Genomic DNA, 20737 nt, shown 5'->3' with positions numbered 1-20737 from the left:
TTTATGAACATTATTAATAATAATAAAGTATATATATATTATATATATATATTGTAATGGCATACGAAATGACAATATAACACATATTAACAGCCATAATAATGTATTATATATTATATCAACCAAATATAATAATTATATAAAATTAGGAATTTATAATTGTTTGTAGCCAATATTTGGCTTATATATATATATGTACAATTGTGCGTGGAATGCTTCGATTTGTAGCTTTATTTGTATGTTATATATTGTTGTAGAATTGGAAAGCTAACTGTGATTATGGTGAATAAAAAATCATTAATACAACATATCATGTGCTATTATTTATTCAAAAAATAGATAATAAGTTAGTGATAAAAATAGCTTATAAAATACTGTTAGATTTATGTATAAAAAAAGTAAAATATATTATAAATTTATAGTAAAAATCTGCAATGATTATCTTGAAATATAATATTAAAACAGAACCAAAAGATCATCTATAGTTTCTTGTACGTTATCGTATATAAATTGTCTTATATCACGCTTTAATCCTTGATTAGGTGTTATTTCATTGCTGTATAACAGTTGATTTGTCATTGGTGAAACGTGTTTACCTGAAATAATAGTTTGATTATCATAAAATTCGTATAAATAAAACTATCAAATCAAATCCTAACCTCCAGAAAGAAACCATTCGTTTATAGCTTTACGTTCATATGTGAAACCATCGGCGCACTTCACAGGATCCCTCATTATATCGTGAGTGATTGGACATAGAAACTCATGTGGAATGTTGCAAGAATTTGACAAGTTGAATATTTGCATCGGGCGTTTCAACCAATGAAGTTCTTCAACAATGTATTTTACTATATCATTATCGCTTAACGGATCTGTAACAGTTGAGCATAATTATTTATAAATTGTTCTATCAACATAAAGAAACAATAATAAACATATTATGGGTATAAACAAGATATGGGTAATTTATTTAAGATTTTGAAACAATGGAAACACCTGGACTGTCCTCCACCAAAATAGTAAGCAATCGAGACAAAACACCGTTCATACATGAATATTAATTAAACAATAATATAATCTATCATTTAGAATAATGACATTGATTATTCTATGATGAACTTAATTTATTGAAGTTAATTTATAAGACTCAAATATCTTAACAAAAAAATACTGAATGGTTACATATGTATGTATAAATATACATATACTATATAAACCTACACTCCATTCCAGTCAACATAACTTATATAAATCTTAGATTATTAAATTAACTCACCTATATCTAACATTTCAAATATATGTTCCTCCGACGAACTCATCAAATGTTTTCCAGTTATATTATTAGTGTGAACTCGTACTATAATCTTTTGCAGTGTCGTTTTATCGTCAGTTTGACAAGTCTCTTTCAACCATCGGCTTATATCTTCAGAGTTCCAATCCGATATATTTTTATTGTTTGATTTAATCAACGTCACCACACTCGAATCGTACACCAGTTCAAGAGGCAGCTTCCAAATTGACATTTGGCCTTCTAAGCAACCAGTAGCCAAGAACTCACAGCTTTTGCTGAACGAACAACAAGTGACCAAACTATTGTGTTCCAACACATGTAAACATTGTGCGGAATAAACAGACCAAATCCTATTACATAATAAATCAATAATTAATATAACAAATTATAATGATACGTATATATTTGATTTAATATAACCTTGCTTGCATATCAGTTGAGGTAGTACAAACAAAATCAGCTCTCATCATTGGAAATCTAATACTTGTAAGACTACTTCCATGACCACATAAAACTTTCCATTCTACACACGTTATATTATTGCTTATGTCTCCTCTCTAATAATACAAGATATAATCATAAAATTGATTTGATTTCATATATACAATATTAAAGGCATACCTTTGGAATGAGTATTTTCCATATTCTTGCATAAGTATCGTTTCCACATGTTCCCAACAAATGGCATGACATATCTTCCGGATGCTGTAATGGTAAGCCATCGTTGTTTGTAGCAAAATCAATACATTGAATTCCTATTATTAAAGATAAGTATTAGATATGTATCATTAACTGAGTTCATATATGTTTCGTACCCAAATCATGAGCATGCTCTTGTGAATGTACTGCTTCGTTAGAGAAAACTTTACGATCGTCAGGAATTTGAAACAATCTAAAATCACCATTATGCGAAGCCGAGCATACTAATCTACCATCGGAGGAACACGCACAACTAGTAGCTGCTTCTGCATGTTCTGGATATACTCTAAAAAACGATTGAGAAATGAATATTTTATATAATCATCATATGTAACGTACACAAAAAAATTACACAATAGGCTCTGCTGATAGTGTTTCAAGAGACCATAGAGCTGCTGTTCCATCATCATAAGCCGACATTAAAAAACCAAAGTTACTTCCTCTGATGCATTTAACACCGGCAGACGATCTTGTCCAAATATGTACCGGACGAGTATCTGGCTAAAATTATTGTAAGTATTTATTATATAATATATATTATTTGCTGCTGTATTAAAAAACAGTTGGAGTTTTTTATCTAATGACCAGAGTCACTGGAAACTTTCTGCCATTTCGCCTTTTGGGCGTTTTAGTCGCTTATAAAAACCATACAAGTCTATAGAAAGAGATTATATCGATTTTTATTTAAAGCTGGATAAATAATAATCTACCTGATTAATTCTCCATAATGATATGTTTCCATCTAATGAGCAAGAAGCTATCCACGATGGTTCGATGAATGTAATACAATTCACTTGATAGCGATGAGTCCCAATTGGAGAAGTTTGAAGTTCAGAATACATTCCTCTGATGTCTGATTCAAGCAAACATATGTTCTTATCTCTGTATAATATAATATTAATATTAATTAAAATGTATTTGTTAATATAAAAAATACAATGCTCAATTAGCAATACACATTTGATAAAAACATTTTATTGATTAGCTTTAACAGAAAATATTTTCATAGATATAAATAGAATGTTTTCATTCCAATTTGACAATACAATGAATTATTAACAAAAAAAAATGAGTTTTTATGATATATAAGAAATCTGATAATGATTTGAAAGAAGTAACCAAAATACCATATTATTCTTACTAATAAATATTAATTTAAGAGATGACAGAATATATAATATATTACCCGCTTCCAGTTGTGATCAAACCGTCACTGTTGAACTCTAATGAGTTGATAACAGCGGAGTGTATATTTATGGTCTGATGCAAGACAACTTCATTTTCGATAGATTCTCCTTTTAACAATAATATGCTCTCTTCATTAATAGTTGATATACCCTGAAAACAATATTATTAGTAAATCTTCAAATACAATGTGACAGGCATTAGCCTAATACGTTATAAAGGGGTAGACATAATCAAGAACTATTGAGTAAATAATGAGATAACGAGTTAAAATTAGTATTAATCAGTGATATATATTTTATTAATTATAAAACAATATGATTAGAATGAATATATTTTTCTATGCACAACCTATTCTATTTTATGTTAATTATTTATCCGTTAGATTTGGAATATCTAGGAAAACCGAATCTTTAATAATCAATCAGTATTGTAATTATATTATAATCAATAATAAAAATAATAATTTAACAGGTTTTTTATTTGTTATTTAATTTACATAATTTTTAGGTGTAATACATTATTATAATATTTAGTACCTAACTAAAGTTATCACCTTAAACTTAAAAATTTACAGTTTCTTGCAATTATTTATCATAGTCCTGATTATTAGGCTAATTATTTTTAGAGGAAAAATTGGCAAAAACCTTTTGCATTATAATCACTAATTCTGATCCTTCAGATAAGACAGAAATTGAGGAACACTTGGATTGATATGGAATTCGATGATTCGAACACAGGTCTTTCAAGTATTAATCACTACCTTATACCACAAGTCTATCATGCTGCTTAAAATGATTATATTCATCGGAAAGTTACTAGTATTAATTTATTATACATACTTTTAAGTCCCCTGATCCGAAATGACTGAGGAGTGTACATGGTTTAGTGATTTGTGAATTCAAATTAATTGATTCCCCAGTGAGATCCCAGATTATTGTGGATTTATCATTAGAACCTATGAATATAAAACGTGACATTATATATTTATCCTAAATGTATCTCACGTTTCCTTTTTTTTAATAAAATAATGCTTTTTACATACCCGAAGACAAAAATGAACCGTCTCTTGAAAAACTCACGCAGTTCACATATCTACCATGTCCGTCTAATACGTGAAGACATTTTCCTTCATTATCCCAAATTTTTGCAGATTTATCCATAGACGATGTGCACAATCGATTACCTGGTTGATTGTACCTGTTTTTAAAATATAATATTATTTGTAACATCTAAAAACAATATCATTTTTTTTCTTTAAAAAATATTTTTTAAGTAATTCACTTCAAGTGCAAAAAATCAGAGGTTAGCATTTGCTCATGTAATCAAGCATTAGATAGTTCGATTATAATATGATGATTTATATGATTTTTATAAAATTCATTCTCTGACTAAATGCTTGATTAGCTTTCTTATATAATAAATTAATATTATACCTGACACATGTAATTGCACTAGCGTGAGCTTCTTTAACAATAAATGAAACGTTTATCTCGGCCTGAAATCTATTCTTCTTAACATCTCTGCTGCATTTCAGAATCCATTGTATTAAAGTATGATCGTTGCCGCTAGTGGCCAATAGATAATAGGAACTCATTGATGCTTCTATAATACACAAATAATGAGAATCACACTTGGTATTGGTAATATTAACTATGTATTTACTGTATGCTTACCATTTGATTGAATTATATTTGAAAAATCACAGCTTAGCACTCCTAAGTCATGAGCGTCGTCAATCGATAGCAAAGCTGCCGTATCACTGATCGTCGTATCGCAAATATCTGATGAAACAATTTATATAAACTTAATAATATTAACAAAAACGAATGGTAGAACAGAGTATAAGAACTTTTATATGTCATAGAAGAATCGTTGACGAAACATTATAGAAGAGGGCATAGAAACTTGTGCATCAACATCATACTCTACGACGATGAAGAGTGCTTTATATATGAAAAGAAGACCTAAGCATGATATACAAAACAAAGCTTACAATTTATTTTTAAATTATCTACTAAGAAATTAGCATAAAGAAAAACGAAAAAACTGTGATATAACTTATTTTTAATTAAAAATTATCACAATATTAAAATTTACATAAAATAAAGATTTCAGTAAAAAGCTTTAAATAAAGTCTCAATATTCATTATTTAGGAAATATAAAAAAAAACGATCTAAGAATTCACTGATTTAAAAAACATAAATTAAAATAAAATACTAATTTTTAGAAATACATAATTGAAGATAAAAGATGAATTAAATAAATATATGTAAAGCTGCCACAATAAAAGTGTTTCACTCAATTCAGTGTTTCACTATGACACTTAAGGTATTGCAAGAGTTGTGTATGGAAAATACATGCGAAATACATAACTACAACGAGCAAATAAGAAAGTGTAGCTAATTATACAATAGTATACACAATGATGTACATACATATGTATATATTATTTGACTATTCATTTTAGTTATACTTAGCTTCTAAGCATAACTAGTTATATATAATAAAAAATGAAACAAACCAGCCACTGAGTACAGTTTCATAACACCTTGTGTGCAAGTGGTTAATAGAAATGAAGAATCTGCGGTGTAAGATAAACCTTGAACGGAATCTTCATGATGTTGAATTGTCCTTTAATAAAATTTAAATTCTATAAATATAGAAAGTGCTAATTTAACATACATATCTTAATAACAATAAGTACCTCAATAGAGTCCGATGAATTAAATCCCAAATGCAAACTATTCCATTATCACCGCCCGTTGCTAAATTGCAACTATCTGGTAAGAATCTATAAAGTAATATTATTATTTTGCATGATATTAATTAAGTTCTGATTACAACTAATTCATTTATAAATATATAGAATAATCTAATAACCTGCAAACTCTCACAGTATCACCGTTGACTTGTGGAAACTTGTGAATCTTTGATCCGTTTCTAACGTTCCACAAAATAGTGCTTCCGTCTCTGCTACATGAAGCCAACATTGTACCCTTAATGATAATACAAAATTTATTATTACACATTAACAATTAAGAGATAATGATGAAGCTCACCTGGGGTGAAAAACTGATGTAAGTGATCCCATATTTGTGCTCCTTAAACGGTGAAAAAGAAACCTCAACATAACCTAAGCCGGATTTCCATTCCCAAATTCTAATAGTTTTATCCCTGTAATTCAATACATAAAATGTATCTTACATGCTTATGTTATTATATCACTTTCAAATATTTACGTACGAAGATGCTGTGGCCAGCATGTAATCGGCACCAAAATCACATCCAGTAACATCGCTGGTGTGAGAGCTTAACGTTTGAAGCTCAACAGCTTGGATACCCATTTTTATTTTATTCTTAAATTTAACGTAAGTATATATTGATAAAAATGTAGATGTTTATTTTCACAAGTAGCATGGTATGCAATGTGCCAGTTTAGTACGAGTGCTAGTTTCATATTGAAGGGAAAATTGTAGAGTGTGCCTTTAAATGTGTGTGTAAAAATGAATAGTGTGCTTATGAAGTATCTTACCATTTTCAATTTGAATTAGTAACTTTTCAGTGAATGTTGCACTAACCTGAAAAATCATAAACATATATGTATTTCACTCAATGTTGAAATGGAAATAACAATTTTATGTTCTATTACAGTAACTTGCCAGATTTAAACCCTGTACCAAAATTGTATCTATTATATAATAATATAAAACAAATATGTTTTTAATCAATTGTAGCAAATGCATTTGTAAAAGTTTGTTAGCCTGCCTGATATTGTTAAACAATAAATAATCGTTACTCCGTTAAAAAAAGTCTATGAGAAAAATATAATTACCTCACTTTACCCTTCATAAGACCTCACAAAACTGTAATTACATTAAGGAAGAAGTAAAAATAGTCATCTAAAAAAAAATTGGGGAGGAGAAATTGCTACGGGAGCTCAAAAAAGGTATTTATTAAAATTTTTGTTTAAGGAGGATAAAGAAGGGCAACAATTTTTGAGTAGGACAATCCTCCTCAAAGGAGTACGTCTAGTCATCTTAAATATACCAAGAATGGCTCTTACAAACTTAATCTCAGGGAATCCCTGATGTTGTTATAAAATGTTTGTCCTGAATAATGAATTGGTATGAAACGTTAGTAAGAAAGAGATGACACATTTTGGGGAACTCCCTGGGATAATTTTTTATGTCATTAGATGAAAACATGCTTGATATTAACATATTTTTTTAATTTTAATATAAATAATTAATATTTTTATCATATATTGAAGTATATGTTAAGTTTTCATTAATATTGCATTTATATATTTGTTTTGCTACAGTATTTTTTTTATTTATAGTTATTACTTTATGATACTTTCAGATAACTTTTGTATTATTTCTATTCGTTTATTTTTCCGATTATCATGACCTGATTTGGGTTATACTAATGTATTTTTTATGTACTAAATGGTATATGGATATACTTTTTTTTATGACAAATCGATTAAATTCTATCATAAGTAAAATTATGAAATTGTAATCAAATCTAGTCAGTTATTTTGACTGCATTAAAGTGTATATTTGCAGAAGAGGAAAAAATCCAATTTTACTTTATTATTCAGAGCCTTGGATAACTATATTGTTCGACTGGTCTACGAATATTTCGTTTTTCGCATGACGTCATTGCAGTCAGTTGACCACTCATTAGTCACAAGTCAGATGTTATATTGATACAATTTCAAACTTAATTTTTATTTATTTATTTTTAATATCATGTATTGTAACTACCCTGTGGCATGACAAAACAATTCAACGTAGAAAACGTAGCACATTATATTATTTGACCTCGACGAAGGGAAATATCCCATATGGTTGAAGAACTACATCGTTATAGTCTACAAATGAAGCATATATTATAAAACTGTGCTATTATTATTGCGGGAAACACAAAGAAGCGTGTGACAATCGATTGCACTTTAATATTTTAATACCAAGAACTTTACGCCCTTCATGGTGACCCACGTTTATTTTTAAGCAGTAGTTTACTTTACTTAAAGGCTTATTGATCGAGCGTGACATTATAAACAATCATGTACATATGTACATGCGTTACAATCAATTTGCATATGATATAAAATTAAATAATCGACTTTTTTATGTAATATTATATTTTATATATCTATAAAATGCATGCATTATAATCGATTTGTTTTGTGAAGAATATACTCCAATTTTACTACTAAAACAAAACTTCTAAAATCAGTCATTAAGAACACTACAATGCAAACTTGAATGTCATAAATATGCCATTCAGTTACAATCTTTGTATATTTTCGTAGTGTATTTTATTGGTGCTGCTTTAAGCAATCGTTTATAGTGTAATTTGATTTTCACTACATCCTAAATCCAGCGAACGATTATGATATTAATTGCAAGTTTGCAATAATTGCAAGGTTAGAAAATAATGTCATCAGAGTATTTTTAATAAGTATTTAATAATAAATAAAGATGTACATAGATTTTTTACTTGAAATAGAGACAATTTAAGTACAGTTAAGTATAAGAAAACGAATTACGAAAACGTATAAGTGTGAATTTGTATAATATTTTTTCTAAGACAATCCTAATAATATAAAGCCGGTTTCATCAATGGAATAAAGAAACACCTTTGTGAATTAAGAAATAAATTATAATATTAAGGTTTTTTACATTCTGTTTATATTTATACTATGTTTTGATTAAATTTGTTTAGTGTATATATATTAGCTAAATAAGTAATAATTAAATCTTTCAGGCGCAGACAAGCTTCGAGAACTTCACGTATACATAACAATAATTATATAAACTGTACGTGGACTGACTCAAAATTATTACACAATAATCATATAAACTAAATAACATTGTAAATAAAAACCCTGACACTTTATATATTCGTTGGGTTTGATAGGTTGTTCTTAAATATGATTTTAAGTAGATATTGATTTCTAAACATATTGTGATTTATGGTTTAAATCCAACCTTGAAAAATGGTTTTCATTGTAGTAGTGTAACAAATCCGATTGAAATATTACCATTATCCTGTTCTAAAAATAGAATATTCTCACTTTTTCATGCGAAGATTTTATCGTGTGAGCGTCTGTCCGTTTTGTGAGCTTTTTTCAATTGGACAATTATGAATAGGCTTTTCTGCGGGGAATTTTCTGTGAGGAGTTATATTTTTTCACCGAACCATAATAAGCTAACGCGTAATAAGTGTGTGATTTTGTAACGTGAAAGAAGCTTGTTTGTATCTTATAAAAAGATAATTTTGCTTTTATATATATAATTTGATAATGTTACTAATATTCCATGTAAAAATAAAATTGAAAAAATAATGTCCTTAAATAATTTTTTTTATCCTACTAGGAAAAGGTATTTATAGTATTTTTATTATATGTATAATAATATGCTTAGTTACCAGTTAATTTAAATAAAGGTTAAATGTTATTGATTTTATCCTTGAAGCAACAACAAGCCTTGATTGTAGCACTTTTTTGTTTTTTTAGACGTTATTTTTGTTTTTTCATCAGATGAAAACAATAAACTTGACTTTATTTTTTTAAATGCCTAAAAGAAAATTATACAGTAAAGATATTAAAATAAAATTTGCATCAATAAATATATAAATATATTTTAGAAACAAACCAATATGAAGGCTGCTGTTAATCTTAAATAAAAATATTAAACTCTAGCATGGAATTTAAAATTGAACGTTTTATAGATTATGAGATTCTGTTTTCATTGTAACAAGTGTTATTACGAATATAGTTAAAACTTCCTTTAATAAGACAAGCTTAAGCTACTTTCTAAAATACCAGAAATATCCAAGAATTTTTGCCCTAAAATTTCATTGTAGTAAGTTTTTTTTTTGATTTTGTGTCATGTCAGGAAATCATAATGATAATAGTTTATATTCATAAACGTTTATAAATCACCACAATACAGAAAAATGAAGATGCGACTATCACGCTGTGAAGTTTAAATGGCAAGCCTTAAAAGTCGGAAAGTTGGCATTTCGAGTTGTATTATTGTCGGCTGTGATGTCTATGGAGCTGCTGGAATTCATCGTGATGTTTTTTGAACGATCCGCTAATATATCTACTGTCGATGAAGTCTCCTGATTCGTATCTACTGCTGAGATTCCCTGACATCTTTTTCTGCGTTTCTCGCTGCATCTCTTCTCTGTGTTACTTTACTTTGGCGATTCGCAGATGATGAAATTTGCGATCAAATTGCATTGCTTCTTGAACTCACACATAAAATGTGGGACGGTCCAGAGGGCCGTCCCGACGATTGGTATCCAAAGAGTAAAATAAGCGCACATCCTTTCCAAACAAAGAGTAGTTTTCGGCGGTACTTATGGGTGACTAACGTTTTGGGGCGGTCCGTGTAAATATTTTCAATTAATACGGCAATTTTTTGGTCATCCGATCTCTTTTTCACTGTGTGGGCCTTACTTTTAAGACGTGTTTTTATTTGTTCAAAATGGTCGTTGGAATGCAAAAAAATAGTAAAAAATATATGCCATTAAGTTTTTTTTTCTTAACTTGAATTTTAACAAGAGCTTTAAGACTCTTGAAAATTACTAAACTCCTTATTTAAGAAGCACTTCATATTTTACACCTATTTCCTGACAATTATTTTTATAAAACTGCTTTTATTGCTCTAAGTTTGTTTAATCCTATAAGATTTTATTAGTGTCTAATAATTATCAGTTTATTTAATAATAAAAAAATGGATAAAATAGTATAAACGTACAATATATATTTGTAAGTAGTATATAAGTTATCATATTCTACTATAGGCATTTATATAAAATATTAAAAGTTATCCACCATTTGCGAAATGATCAATATTAAAATTTCATTATGCATTACAAATCAATATATTGAAAGTCACCTTTTCTACGCTTTCGTATTACGTTAATAATGATATGTGATAATACACATTGATATCAATGTCAATATGTTATATTATGTACATACAATGTATGTACAATTATATGAAATATAAAGGAATTATATACTATTGACTGTTTATTAATAATATTTTAAGAATGTAAATCGTCAAAATATGTACACTTATACAATTGATAGAATGCTGAAGCATCTAGATCTTAATCAAAAAAGTATCAGCATAAATAAAAAATATATCAAGATAATGAATAAATAAGAAAAAACCTGGTAAATGCGCTAGCTTTGACGCAATTTGTTTTGATACAACGAATACGTGTCAGTTTTTAACACGCCATAAAAATGAACTTGTGAATATTACAGAATATAAATTTTAATATTTTATATTTATTATCATATATATTTTTATATATAAAATTATTTAATATATATATATAAAAAATACAGAACACAAATATATTTAACACAAAGATCTTTGTATTCTGGATTAATTATTACTTGATAATATGATATACATATTATTAGTATTTTTGTACCTTGAATGATGTTATAACAAAATACACATACACACGGAAATCAAAAATAATGCTTACCCAAGAGGAAAAATAATATAATGCTTCCTATTGTTCTGTTTTGTGTTTATCTACTTATACATGTCGAAGAGATAAGATATGACAGATAATAAAATAGGAGTCGTCCAATATATACCGTAAACGAAATATTATACTTGTGTAATATTGAAATTGAAAACAATAATAAATATAATATTACAAAAAATAAAATACACATACTACGTGTGTTGAATGAAAGATAACTTTTAATTGGATCATTAGAAGCTCATTGCAGTTAACTTTAGCTATAAATTAGGTAAACTTTTGACTGTAATTTAAAAAAAGTTTATAATGTACATAGATGATTAAGGCTACAATGGGTTTATAAATTGAACTGGATTTTTAAAAATGGTTAGTCCAAAATTGATAACAATGTGGATAAAAGACAGCGGTGAATTATTCGACATGAATATCAAAATTTTATTGATCTTTGGTCTTTGGGATTTGGAGGGAGAGTCTAAGCTTAAAAAGAACTTGTACAATATTTATAAGACACTAATAAATTTAACAATGATCATTTTTAATGTTACCACTATTGCTTTTGCGTACCTCTATAGAAATGAAGCTTTAAGAACTATGGAAAATTTAAGCAAAACTATTACACTTTACAATGCAAGTTTAAAGATTGTGTTATTTTTATATCATAAAAATAACATTAAGAAGCTTATTAATGATATCAAAATGTCCGGTGATGTGATTTCGAATGAAACTAGAAAAAAAATGAGCTTGATGACTTTTGGACTTTTGATAAGCGTTAGCGCTCTCATGTTTATATTTTCTTGTTATTCTATAAGCGAAGGGGAGTTGTTATATGAAATGTGGTTGCCATTTGAACTTGGAAAGCCATATACTAGAAAATGGATGATGGTCATACAGATAGAATTTATTATCGCATCGCCTGGATTGTGGAGACTGTTGATAATAGAGGCATTTATAGCAGGACTCCTCTTATATTTATCTGAGCAGTTGGATTATCTGTGTAAGTATTTGAGAAGCATCAGAACTCGAAAATATATTGGGAATGAATTAAAATATTGCGTTGAGAAACATATCAGAATTATAAGGTTTGAAACATTGTTTATATTATACATATATGTACAATACATAATATATATATATATATATATATATATATATATATATATATATATATATATATATATATATATATATATATATATATATATATATATATATATATATATATATATATATATATATATATATATATATATATATATATATATATATATATATATATATATATATATATATATATATATAGTTATATATATATATATATATATATATATATAACTAATTTTACATTTCTAGATATGCGACTATAATGCGAAAGTTATTCAGTGAAATATTATTGGTGCAGAATTTAGCAGTGACCATTGAATTGTGTCTCTCAGCGGTTATTGTAACAACGGTAAATATTTAGAGGCTAGTTGCATATTCTTATAAATTAATCTCGGCTTTAAAATATAATATTAGCACGGAAAAAATGGACATTTAAAAGTTGACTTCATATTGTATCTTATTATCACGTTATGCAACGCATTCTTGTATTGTTACTTGGGAAACAACTTAATTTTAAAGGTTGTAGTAATATTATTATAAAATTCAATACTGTTATAGTTATTTAATATTAGTTTAATATATTAAAGAGCCAGGAAGTAGGATTAGCAGCTTATGAGTCTCAATGGATAGATTGGCCAGTAAGACATCAAAAAAACATTGTTGTTATTATAAGATGCGCTCAGAGACCACTCTCATTGACCTCTGGAAGTATGTCAGTTTTATCTTTGGAGACCTATAGTAAGGTAGTATTAACTTTATTTTAAAATAATATATAATTAATAACTAAATATATATATATATATATATATATATATATATATATATATATATATATATATATATATATATATATATATATATATATATATATATATATATATATATATATATATATATATATATATATATATATATATATATATATATATATATATATATATATATATATATATATATATATATATATATATATATATATATATATATATATATATATATATATATATATATATATATACAAAGTATGAATTTGTGAACATCGCTCATGTGTTATTCCTTAACACAATAGCAAAGTTTGGATTTTGAACCACCGTTTTATTCAAATTAAGAGAGAACATAACTTGTCTCAAAAGTAAGGCTAACGGAAGAGAGTTCTTAGGAACTTAGAAAAACATATTCGTCCCGATACACTATTCACTCGAAAGCACTCATAAGTACCGAAAAAACTGCTCTATGTGTGAAAAGAATGCGCGATAGAGTGTGTTCCACCTTTCGCAAAAGACTATTGTTATTCTACACCTTTGTTAACGATCGCCGGAGTGAGCATCTGTTCGTTTTATTTTTAAAGCGTAAACACATTTGTGGGTGTATCCAAGAAGCGATGCAATTGGTCCACCAACATCTTTATCAGCGATTTATATGTGATTCTTGGTCACAGGCAGGCAGATGGGCAAACAAAAACTAGAAACGCTCAAGGAGAGACGCCAACGATAATATTTACAATACATCAAACGAAAAAAATAATTATTAAACTATATTATTTGTTATTTTATAGTTATCATTATTATATATACAATAGTATGTTATTCACGGTATCCACGAAAAATATAATAATCTTATTTATATTTTTAGATTATATACAATGGATATACAATATTCGCCATATTATGCGACGCTATAGACTAAAAGTTATTATAAATAGTCTAATATCACTGCTCTTATCGTTAGTATTATATACACATAATGCATGAATCATTGATAAAATTCACCATAATCACGAAAGTGAATGTTGCACGCAAAAAATGATCGGAAATTATGGAATGTGTGACCTTCACGCGTAATGTTCGTGAGGACTTCTTGATCATGAATTTGCTTTAAAAATATTATTGTATATGAGTAAGATAACAAAATAAAAACTTTAATATGATAACCCTGTGTGTCATACATTTATTTATATTTTTTATATCTAATCTTTTTTTAAATTACACTATATAAAATCATTCATGGTCATTTTTTAATAAATATACGTGCATTAGAAAGATTGCTATGTTTACAGTTATTTATTCATATATGTTTCGAGTTGACGGTCGTTCAAAATAATACATAAAAAATATTAATAATATTATTAAACATATATATTTTTTAAATAAACAACATATTACATTAGTGGGCAGTTAAAAGTATCCTTAATGACGTTTCAATTTACATGTCAATATCATAATTAAATATGCATCATCATCAAAAAAAGTATATTTTAAGACGGTGCAGATAACTGTTATTATTGTGTTTACAGTCTCTGTAAGTTGGCCTTGCCCTATATATTATATATTACTATATTCATTTCGATTATTAAAATGAGGGATCCTTAAACTTTTCTTATTTTTTATGCCAATTATTATTATGTGTATATATTTGAAACCATTCCTTTTTTCTTTCTGCAACTCATCCAAAGGTCTTTACTTTTTTTTAAATCGCTTTCGAAGTCGACGACCTTACTGCGTAAACGAATATTGACCTTACCTCTGTTTGTAATTTGCGAAAAAAAACTAAAAAGGAAGTGCAAACGAGCGTCTATTTGTTTGAGGAAATAAAACAAATTGTTAAATTCAATTTTGAATTAAGTTTAAAGTCCACTTATCAATAAAAAAAAATTATATAAAAAATATGAGTAACCCATTAACTCATTTTTATATTAATTTTATTATTTTTTTTATTTTTCCAATGTAATATAACAGGCGTTGGCCCAATGCGTTACAGCGGGTGAACACAATAAAAACCTATTAAGTTAGTATTAAAACGTTCATTGAGAAGCATTTTTTTTAAATGAACTAATTTGATACAATAAATTCTAATTTTATTTATACACATATTTACAATAGTTTATGATGAAATTTAAAATATTGATGATATATTATGATGAAAGAACTTTCAACGTTTATATTATGGAAAATTTAAGTTGTTTTACCTTGACTTAGTAGTCAAATTAATGTTTTTGAAGAAAAAAAATTTTAAAGCAAAAATATCAAAGTTACAACATATATAAATCTAGGAATAATGTCAATTGCGAAATAAAAATAAAAAATAATAATCGGCTATACTTTTAAGTTATTTGAAATAGTTTTTTTAAGAAATATTTACCACTTTTTAACAATTACTGATTAAAATTACAAAGAAACACAATAAAAATATCTTGGAAAGGTGAGACATTACAAAGAAACTCATGGATTATTTCATTATAATATCAGTAGTCAAGATTGCACTTGAAATTTAAAAATTTAAAATAAAATGATTCACCGAATTCCATACACAAGATTGTTGATGAAATTTAATGATGTTTTTCCTTTTTGATCGCGCAACGAGAATATCGATGAAGCGTCAAGGTCAGACCGGAGTCTGGAGCCACGGCCATCGTCTGATTACGTCTCGGTCACCCAGTGACCGCCCAGACCACTATATAAACATTCTCGACTCAGACACTAAGGACACTATCTCTCAAACCGCCGCCAGTAGCATTTATTCACTCCAATATGCTGTTGAGATTCTGGTGCCTGTTCCTGTTCGCGTGCTTCGCCATGACCCATTTCGCCAATGCTGCGCCAGTCAATACCTTATGGGACGTCCTGTTTCCGCCACAACCCAAACCCAGCGAAAGGAGATCTTACAGTGGCAATTCCGGACAAAGAGGTGGACCCAGGTCCTCTGGAGGGCGATCTTATAAGCAAATCTGCAGAGTGCACAACGTAGATCCGTTCGCATTTCCCGGAGGTGCTTACCCTAGGGGACCTTTGTGCCCTTATTAAAGTGTTTATTGCCTATACAGATAAAGTGTGATCTCAATATGCTAGTTTTTAAATATGTTATAAAGTACAAATAAATATTATTATTTAATCTGTGATTGTTTTTTATGTCTATAAATTAAAAATCATACACTCGAACAAGAAAATTCAATGGCCATAATATTTAACTTATGTTTTTCTACAGTTTAATTAAATGCAAATGTTATTGAGCTTGAACAAAAAGTAAAATCTTTCATATTCAAAAGTTAACTTAATCAGGGGTTCAAGTAGTTGAAATTTCAAAAATGTTTGATTGGTGTTAATAATCAACTTCTCCTCTATAACACATGGAAAAAAAACAGTCTTACAGTTCATGTTCAACATTGTTGATTTAGGAAAAGTCTATAGCAAAATGTTTAAATCTTAGTTTTTGGATTCACTTCGATATCCATATTAAAATTTCCGTATCATTTCAATATTCAAACCAAGTTTTCTCAATAAATCATTGCCTTTTTTAGTAAATCATTAGCAACATAATTTACGTGTTCAGGATAAATATTCTGTCATTTAAAAATCTAATGTTAAAAATGCATTTAAAATTCAATATACACAGATTGAGTCGTAACTAACACATAAATTCAAAGAATTGGAAGCATCAAGTCACTAGAACATAAACAGAAAGAAGTTAGCAAGGGATTTACGAATTACTGAATTATAAATTGCGACTAACCGAAAAATTGGTAGACTGCCACTTCACGCAGACCATAGCAGAAATGACAGTGTTGCTAAGCAAGAAAAAATCGCTTCTAATAATATTATACTTGTCACTAACGTTTCACTTGTTCTTCTTAATGTATACATATATACATATATAATTTATTATCCATGTTTATTAAGTGTTTTCGTTTATAACAACTACGTATATAAGCAGATTAAACAAATCTAATTTTAATATATATTTAAATCTAATTATATTATAATTTTTAGTATAGTACAAGGCGTTTGATATTATATTGAACTAGCTTTATTTTTCTGCTCTTCTTGATATACATTCAAATTTATTTTTATTCATTAAAATTAATTTCATTTGTCTTGTTATTACAAATTTATTTTAATACTTGGCTATAAACAACATTTTTAGTATATTATTTTCGTGCATTGTAATACAACGTGATACGTCTTCGGCACGTTATTGATCAGTTTTTTCGGTGGTTTCACTGGAACGTATTACAGTAGCACAAAATTGATCGTCAATACGTCGCTGTTCAGTTAAAAATAGCACAGTAGACCTAGAAATGGCAGCCAAAATGACATGTGCAAATGTCACGTCACTACTGTTCATCGTAGTATGTATGTATTTTCTGTTTCATATAATATTTTTTACATAATAAGATATGCAATATTATTAATTTTTTATGGTGTTAATATTGACTATTGCAATTCAAATATAAAAATCGGGTCTTCCTGTATTTTTAACCATCAATGTGCTATTTGTATTTTGTATATATTTTATAAATCCATTGTTTTGACTGTAAAATTTTCATTCAACTCTTAGTAATCGGTGCTGCTATCACTCAAAATTTATGTGTAAAGCTATAGATGCTAATGAAAATTTACGTAAAATCTCATAAATAACCAATTTCTCCATCGCGCTCTATGAACCGTCGTTAATATAGCAATGATCACTGTGATTTTGCAAAACTTCGTTTACCAACTTACTACTGCAGGTTATTATTACATAAACTGGCATTCGCCGACTCGACGCTTGAATTAGTATCTCCTCAAGTTCGACCAGAGATCAGCGTCTTTGCTGTGCTCTAGAAAGTCATGAAATTAATGTTTGTCGACGTGAAATATCCGCTATAATCGATTTGGACATATTTTATATGTGCAATATAAATATGTATGTGTTTATGTATGATTTTTACACAACAACCGTTTCGCGCAATGTCTAATATAGTATAATAGCTATAATGCGTTTTTGTTTAGCATCAAAAATTTTCAGCGTTATTGTGTCATCGATGAATTGTTGCAAAACAGACAGTTCCGTAAAATTTATTTATAGCAAGTCGTTCAATTTAATTTCTATGCGCCGCGTTGAAAACAAACATGGCAACACTATTTAAACGAGCAAACTTAAAAACGAGTTTGTAAGTAATGCGATCGACTACGTTCATTTTCAATGCGAATTTGTACACGAAAATGCACTGAAAATATTATATTGAATGTTTTTTATGAATCTTGATTCTGTAAGTTAAATTTAATTAATGTTCCAATCGCTAATGAGACTTTAGTATATCACAAATACAATGATAAGTCAGACCAAAGATATTTTTTATCTCATAATATATTAAACTGAAAGTACAGAAAATTATATATTTTTTTGCACATAGTCTTCACAAGTTTAATACAAGTATTTTAGTACCTTAAAACTGCAAAGGTACCTCTAAAAAATATTGTTTAGTCAAGTGCACCGCTTTCTGTACCTCTTATTAAAACTTAAACCTCTCTTTGAAAGTACTAAATTTAATTTAATACAATAAAGTACTATTATTAATTCAAAAATAGTACAATATTTATTATTAAAGTGTAGGGTTACAGTACTCAGTAGTTAATTTAGTTCAAATGACGAAAGTTTATGAATTAAAGTACAACGGTTCAAATATAACCGTATAATTTGTAACACAAATTTCGTGATATTTATATACGTGCTGTGTCTTTTATTGACGTGTTTCTGTGTCATGAGATATATTGAAGTTTAACTCTTGGAGATTCAGGATGACTCCTTGGTTGTGCCAGACTGCTGATTGCTTCATTGTCTGTGTCGATTCATTTTAAGCTCTGCTGGATTCATAAAACTAAAATTATGCTTCTTAGTGCATTTATTGTGTGATAGCGTTTTGGTTTAAATACAATAACAAAATTAGGATATTATAAACGGTCCTTGGTCAACCCTAAGATATTTAGAACGAAACTAGAATATTTGTTTTTATATTTTAAAAATCTTTCTAGCTGCTAAGCAGTTGTTTTTATTAAGTATTTGCAACTTAAAAAGAATTGTTTTCTGTAATTAGGTCGTTGAGCCGTTGTTAAATATTAATTTTAAATAGGCTGCTAAAACGCTGTTTTTTCTGCATCTGCATGGGACAAATATTACATTACTATAAAGCTTATGTTATTTGGCTTAGCATTCTTAGCTTTTAATTTCTCAAGAAATGAGAGCTCGTGTATTTATTATTCGATTTTCTCAAAAATACTTGAAAAATTTATATATGTGTTTATATTTATACTTTATAATATTTATGAATAGAGAGCTGGATGATCGTTAAAAAGTACTAAAAAAGTACTATAAAAGTCTTGAAAAAACAAGATTTAAGTTTACCAGCGAGTAACTTTAAAGAAAGCCCCCATACATTTTTTTCATCTGCCGATTCCCATGTAGAGTGGTTCTTTCATATTTTATTATTATTGTGGTAATTAAATTACTGAAGTAATGTTAAGGGCGATCAGAATAGTTTCTTTAAATACTTATGATATGAGTTTCCAAAAAAGAATTAATATTTTCAAACATCTGTAACGGACCTAACCTTTCTTATTCAGTGGTTGTAAAACATTTGAAAATATTCGTACAAATTTAATTTTGATAAAAATATTTATTTTCGATTTCGCATTTTTTTCAGAAATTCTTGAGAAATAATTCTCAAGAAAAAACCATAATTCTGGCATTATCGTGGTGGCTAAATTCCGCTCTTTCTATTCACCAAATGCAGTTCTTTTGCAATCAATACCTGGTTTCAATGTTCTAATTATTTACAGTACTTATCGGTATTTATCGTCTAGTTAGATTTTTAAAGTTCCAAATACTTTTAACCTTTAACCCTTTAAACGCCAGTGACTTTTTAATTTTCTTTACACGTCAGTATCTATTTCTGAAAATAAATATAAAATACTTAAATGAAAATAAATAGGAAGTACAATAATCTTTTATAATTAATCAAGTGACTCACCGGTGAACCACTGCCGATTAAGTGGTTAATATTTCACTACACACACACAATATAACTTTATTCTTGCACAATTCTCTTTTGGGAGTAAAAATCAATACTATATTGTACACAATCCTCTTCATAATGCGATTTAAAACTTGATCCC

At 27.8% G+C, this 20737-nt stretch overlaps 3 protein-coding genes across 5 annotated transcripts; 2 read left to right on the top strand and 1 right to left on the bottom strand.

Annotated features, from left to right (window-relative positions):
• Positions 1-310: 310 nt before the first annotated feature.
• LOC148236711 (WD repeat, SAM and U-box domain-containing protein 1-like) lies at positions 311-17336 on the bottom strand. Of its 3 annotated transcripts, none has more exons than XM_088183095.1 (20): positions 17316-17336; positions 6712-6757; positions 6423-6535; positions 6239-6353; positions 6060-6175; positions 5884-5970; positions 5701-5810; positions 4852-4959; positions 4612-4780; positions 4221-4375; positions 4018-4133; positions 3177-3328; positions 2701-2872; positions 2343-2491; positions 2107-2276; positions 1913-2046; positions 1712-1848; positions 1277-1641; positions 660-872; positions 311-596 (listed from the first exon to the last, which is right to left on the bottom strand). In XM_088183095.1, exons 2-20 carry the CDS (start codon positions 6712-6714, stop codon positions 457-459), a joined length of 2724 nt encoding a protein of 907 aa, XP_088039221.1. In that variant the 5' UTR covers positions 6715-6757; positions 17316-17336; the 3' UTR covers positions 311-456. The 3 variants fall into 3 exon arrangements, with proteins under 3 accessions (XP_088039221.1, XP_088039222.1, XP_088039220.1); XM_088183096.1 differs by lacking the exon at positions 17316-17336 and adding an exon at positions 11706-11722; XM_088183094.1 differs by lacking the exon at positions 17316-17336 and having other exon boundaries at positions 6712-7887.
• Positions 12540-14495, top strand: LOC148236713 (odorant receptor 4-like). The gene is made up of 5 exons (XM_088182832.1): positions 12540-12787; positions 13059-13158; positions 13224-13328; positions 13397-13552; positions 14442-14495. Exons 1-5 carry the CDS (start codon positions 12540-12542, stop codon positions 14493-14495), a joined length of 663 nt encoding a protein of 220 aa, XP_088038958.1.
• LOC148236712 (uncharacterized) lies at positions 16275-16699 on the top strand. Its single transcript, XM_088182682.1, has one exon. It carries the CDS (start codon positions 16337-16339, stop codon positions 16607-16609), a length of 273 nt encoding a protein of 90 aa, XP_088038808.1. The 5' UTR covers positions 16275-16336; the 3' UTR covers positions 16610-16699.
• Positions 17337-20737: the final 3401 nt, after the last annotated feature.

This window comes from Plectrocnemia conspersa, unplaced genomic scaffold, assembly GCF_051122295.1.
Source record: "Plectrocnemia conspersa isolate PC_06_02 unplaced genomic scaffold, ASM5112229v1 ptg000003l, whole genome shotgun sequence".
NCBI lineage: Eukaryota > Metazoa > Arthropoda > Insecta > Trichoptera > Polycentropodidae > Plectrocnemia > Plectrocnemia conspersa.
The sequence above is the reverse complement of the archived record's forward strand: the minus strand, read 5'-3'. Positions and strand labels throughout refer to the sequence as shown.

Coding starts and splice junctions, on each gene's coding strand:
- LOC148236711 (XM_088183095.1), bottom strand. Junction 2,047..2,106: donor AGAGCATGCTCATGATTTGG/GTACGAAACATA, acceptor CTTTAATAATAG/GAATTCAATGTATTGATTTT. Junction 1,849..1,912: donor GGAAAATACTCATTCCAAAG/GTATGCCTTTAA, acceptor TTGTATTATTAG/AGAGGAGACATAAGCAATAA.
- LOC148236713 (XM_088182832.1), top strand. CDS start 12,540: ATGTGGTTGCCATTTGAACTTGGAAAGCCATATACTAGAAAATGGATG. Junction 12,788..13,058: donor AAACATATCAGAATTATAAG/GTTTGAAACATT, acceptor TTACATTTCTAG/ATATGCGACTATAATGCGAA. Junction 13,329..13,396: donor GAAACAACTTAATTTTAAAG/GTTGTAGTAATA, acceptor AATATATTAAAG/AGCCAGGAAGTAGGATTAGC.
- LOC148236712 (XM_088182682.1), top strand. CDS start 16,337: ATGCTGTTGAGATTCTGGTGCCTGTTCCTGTTCGCGTGCTTCGCCATG.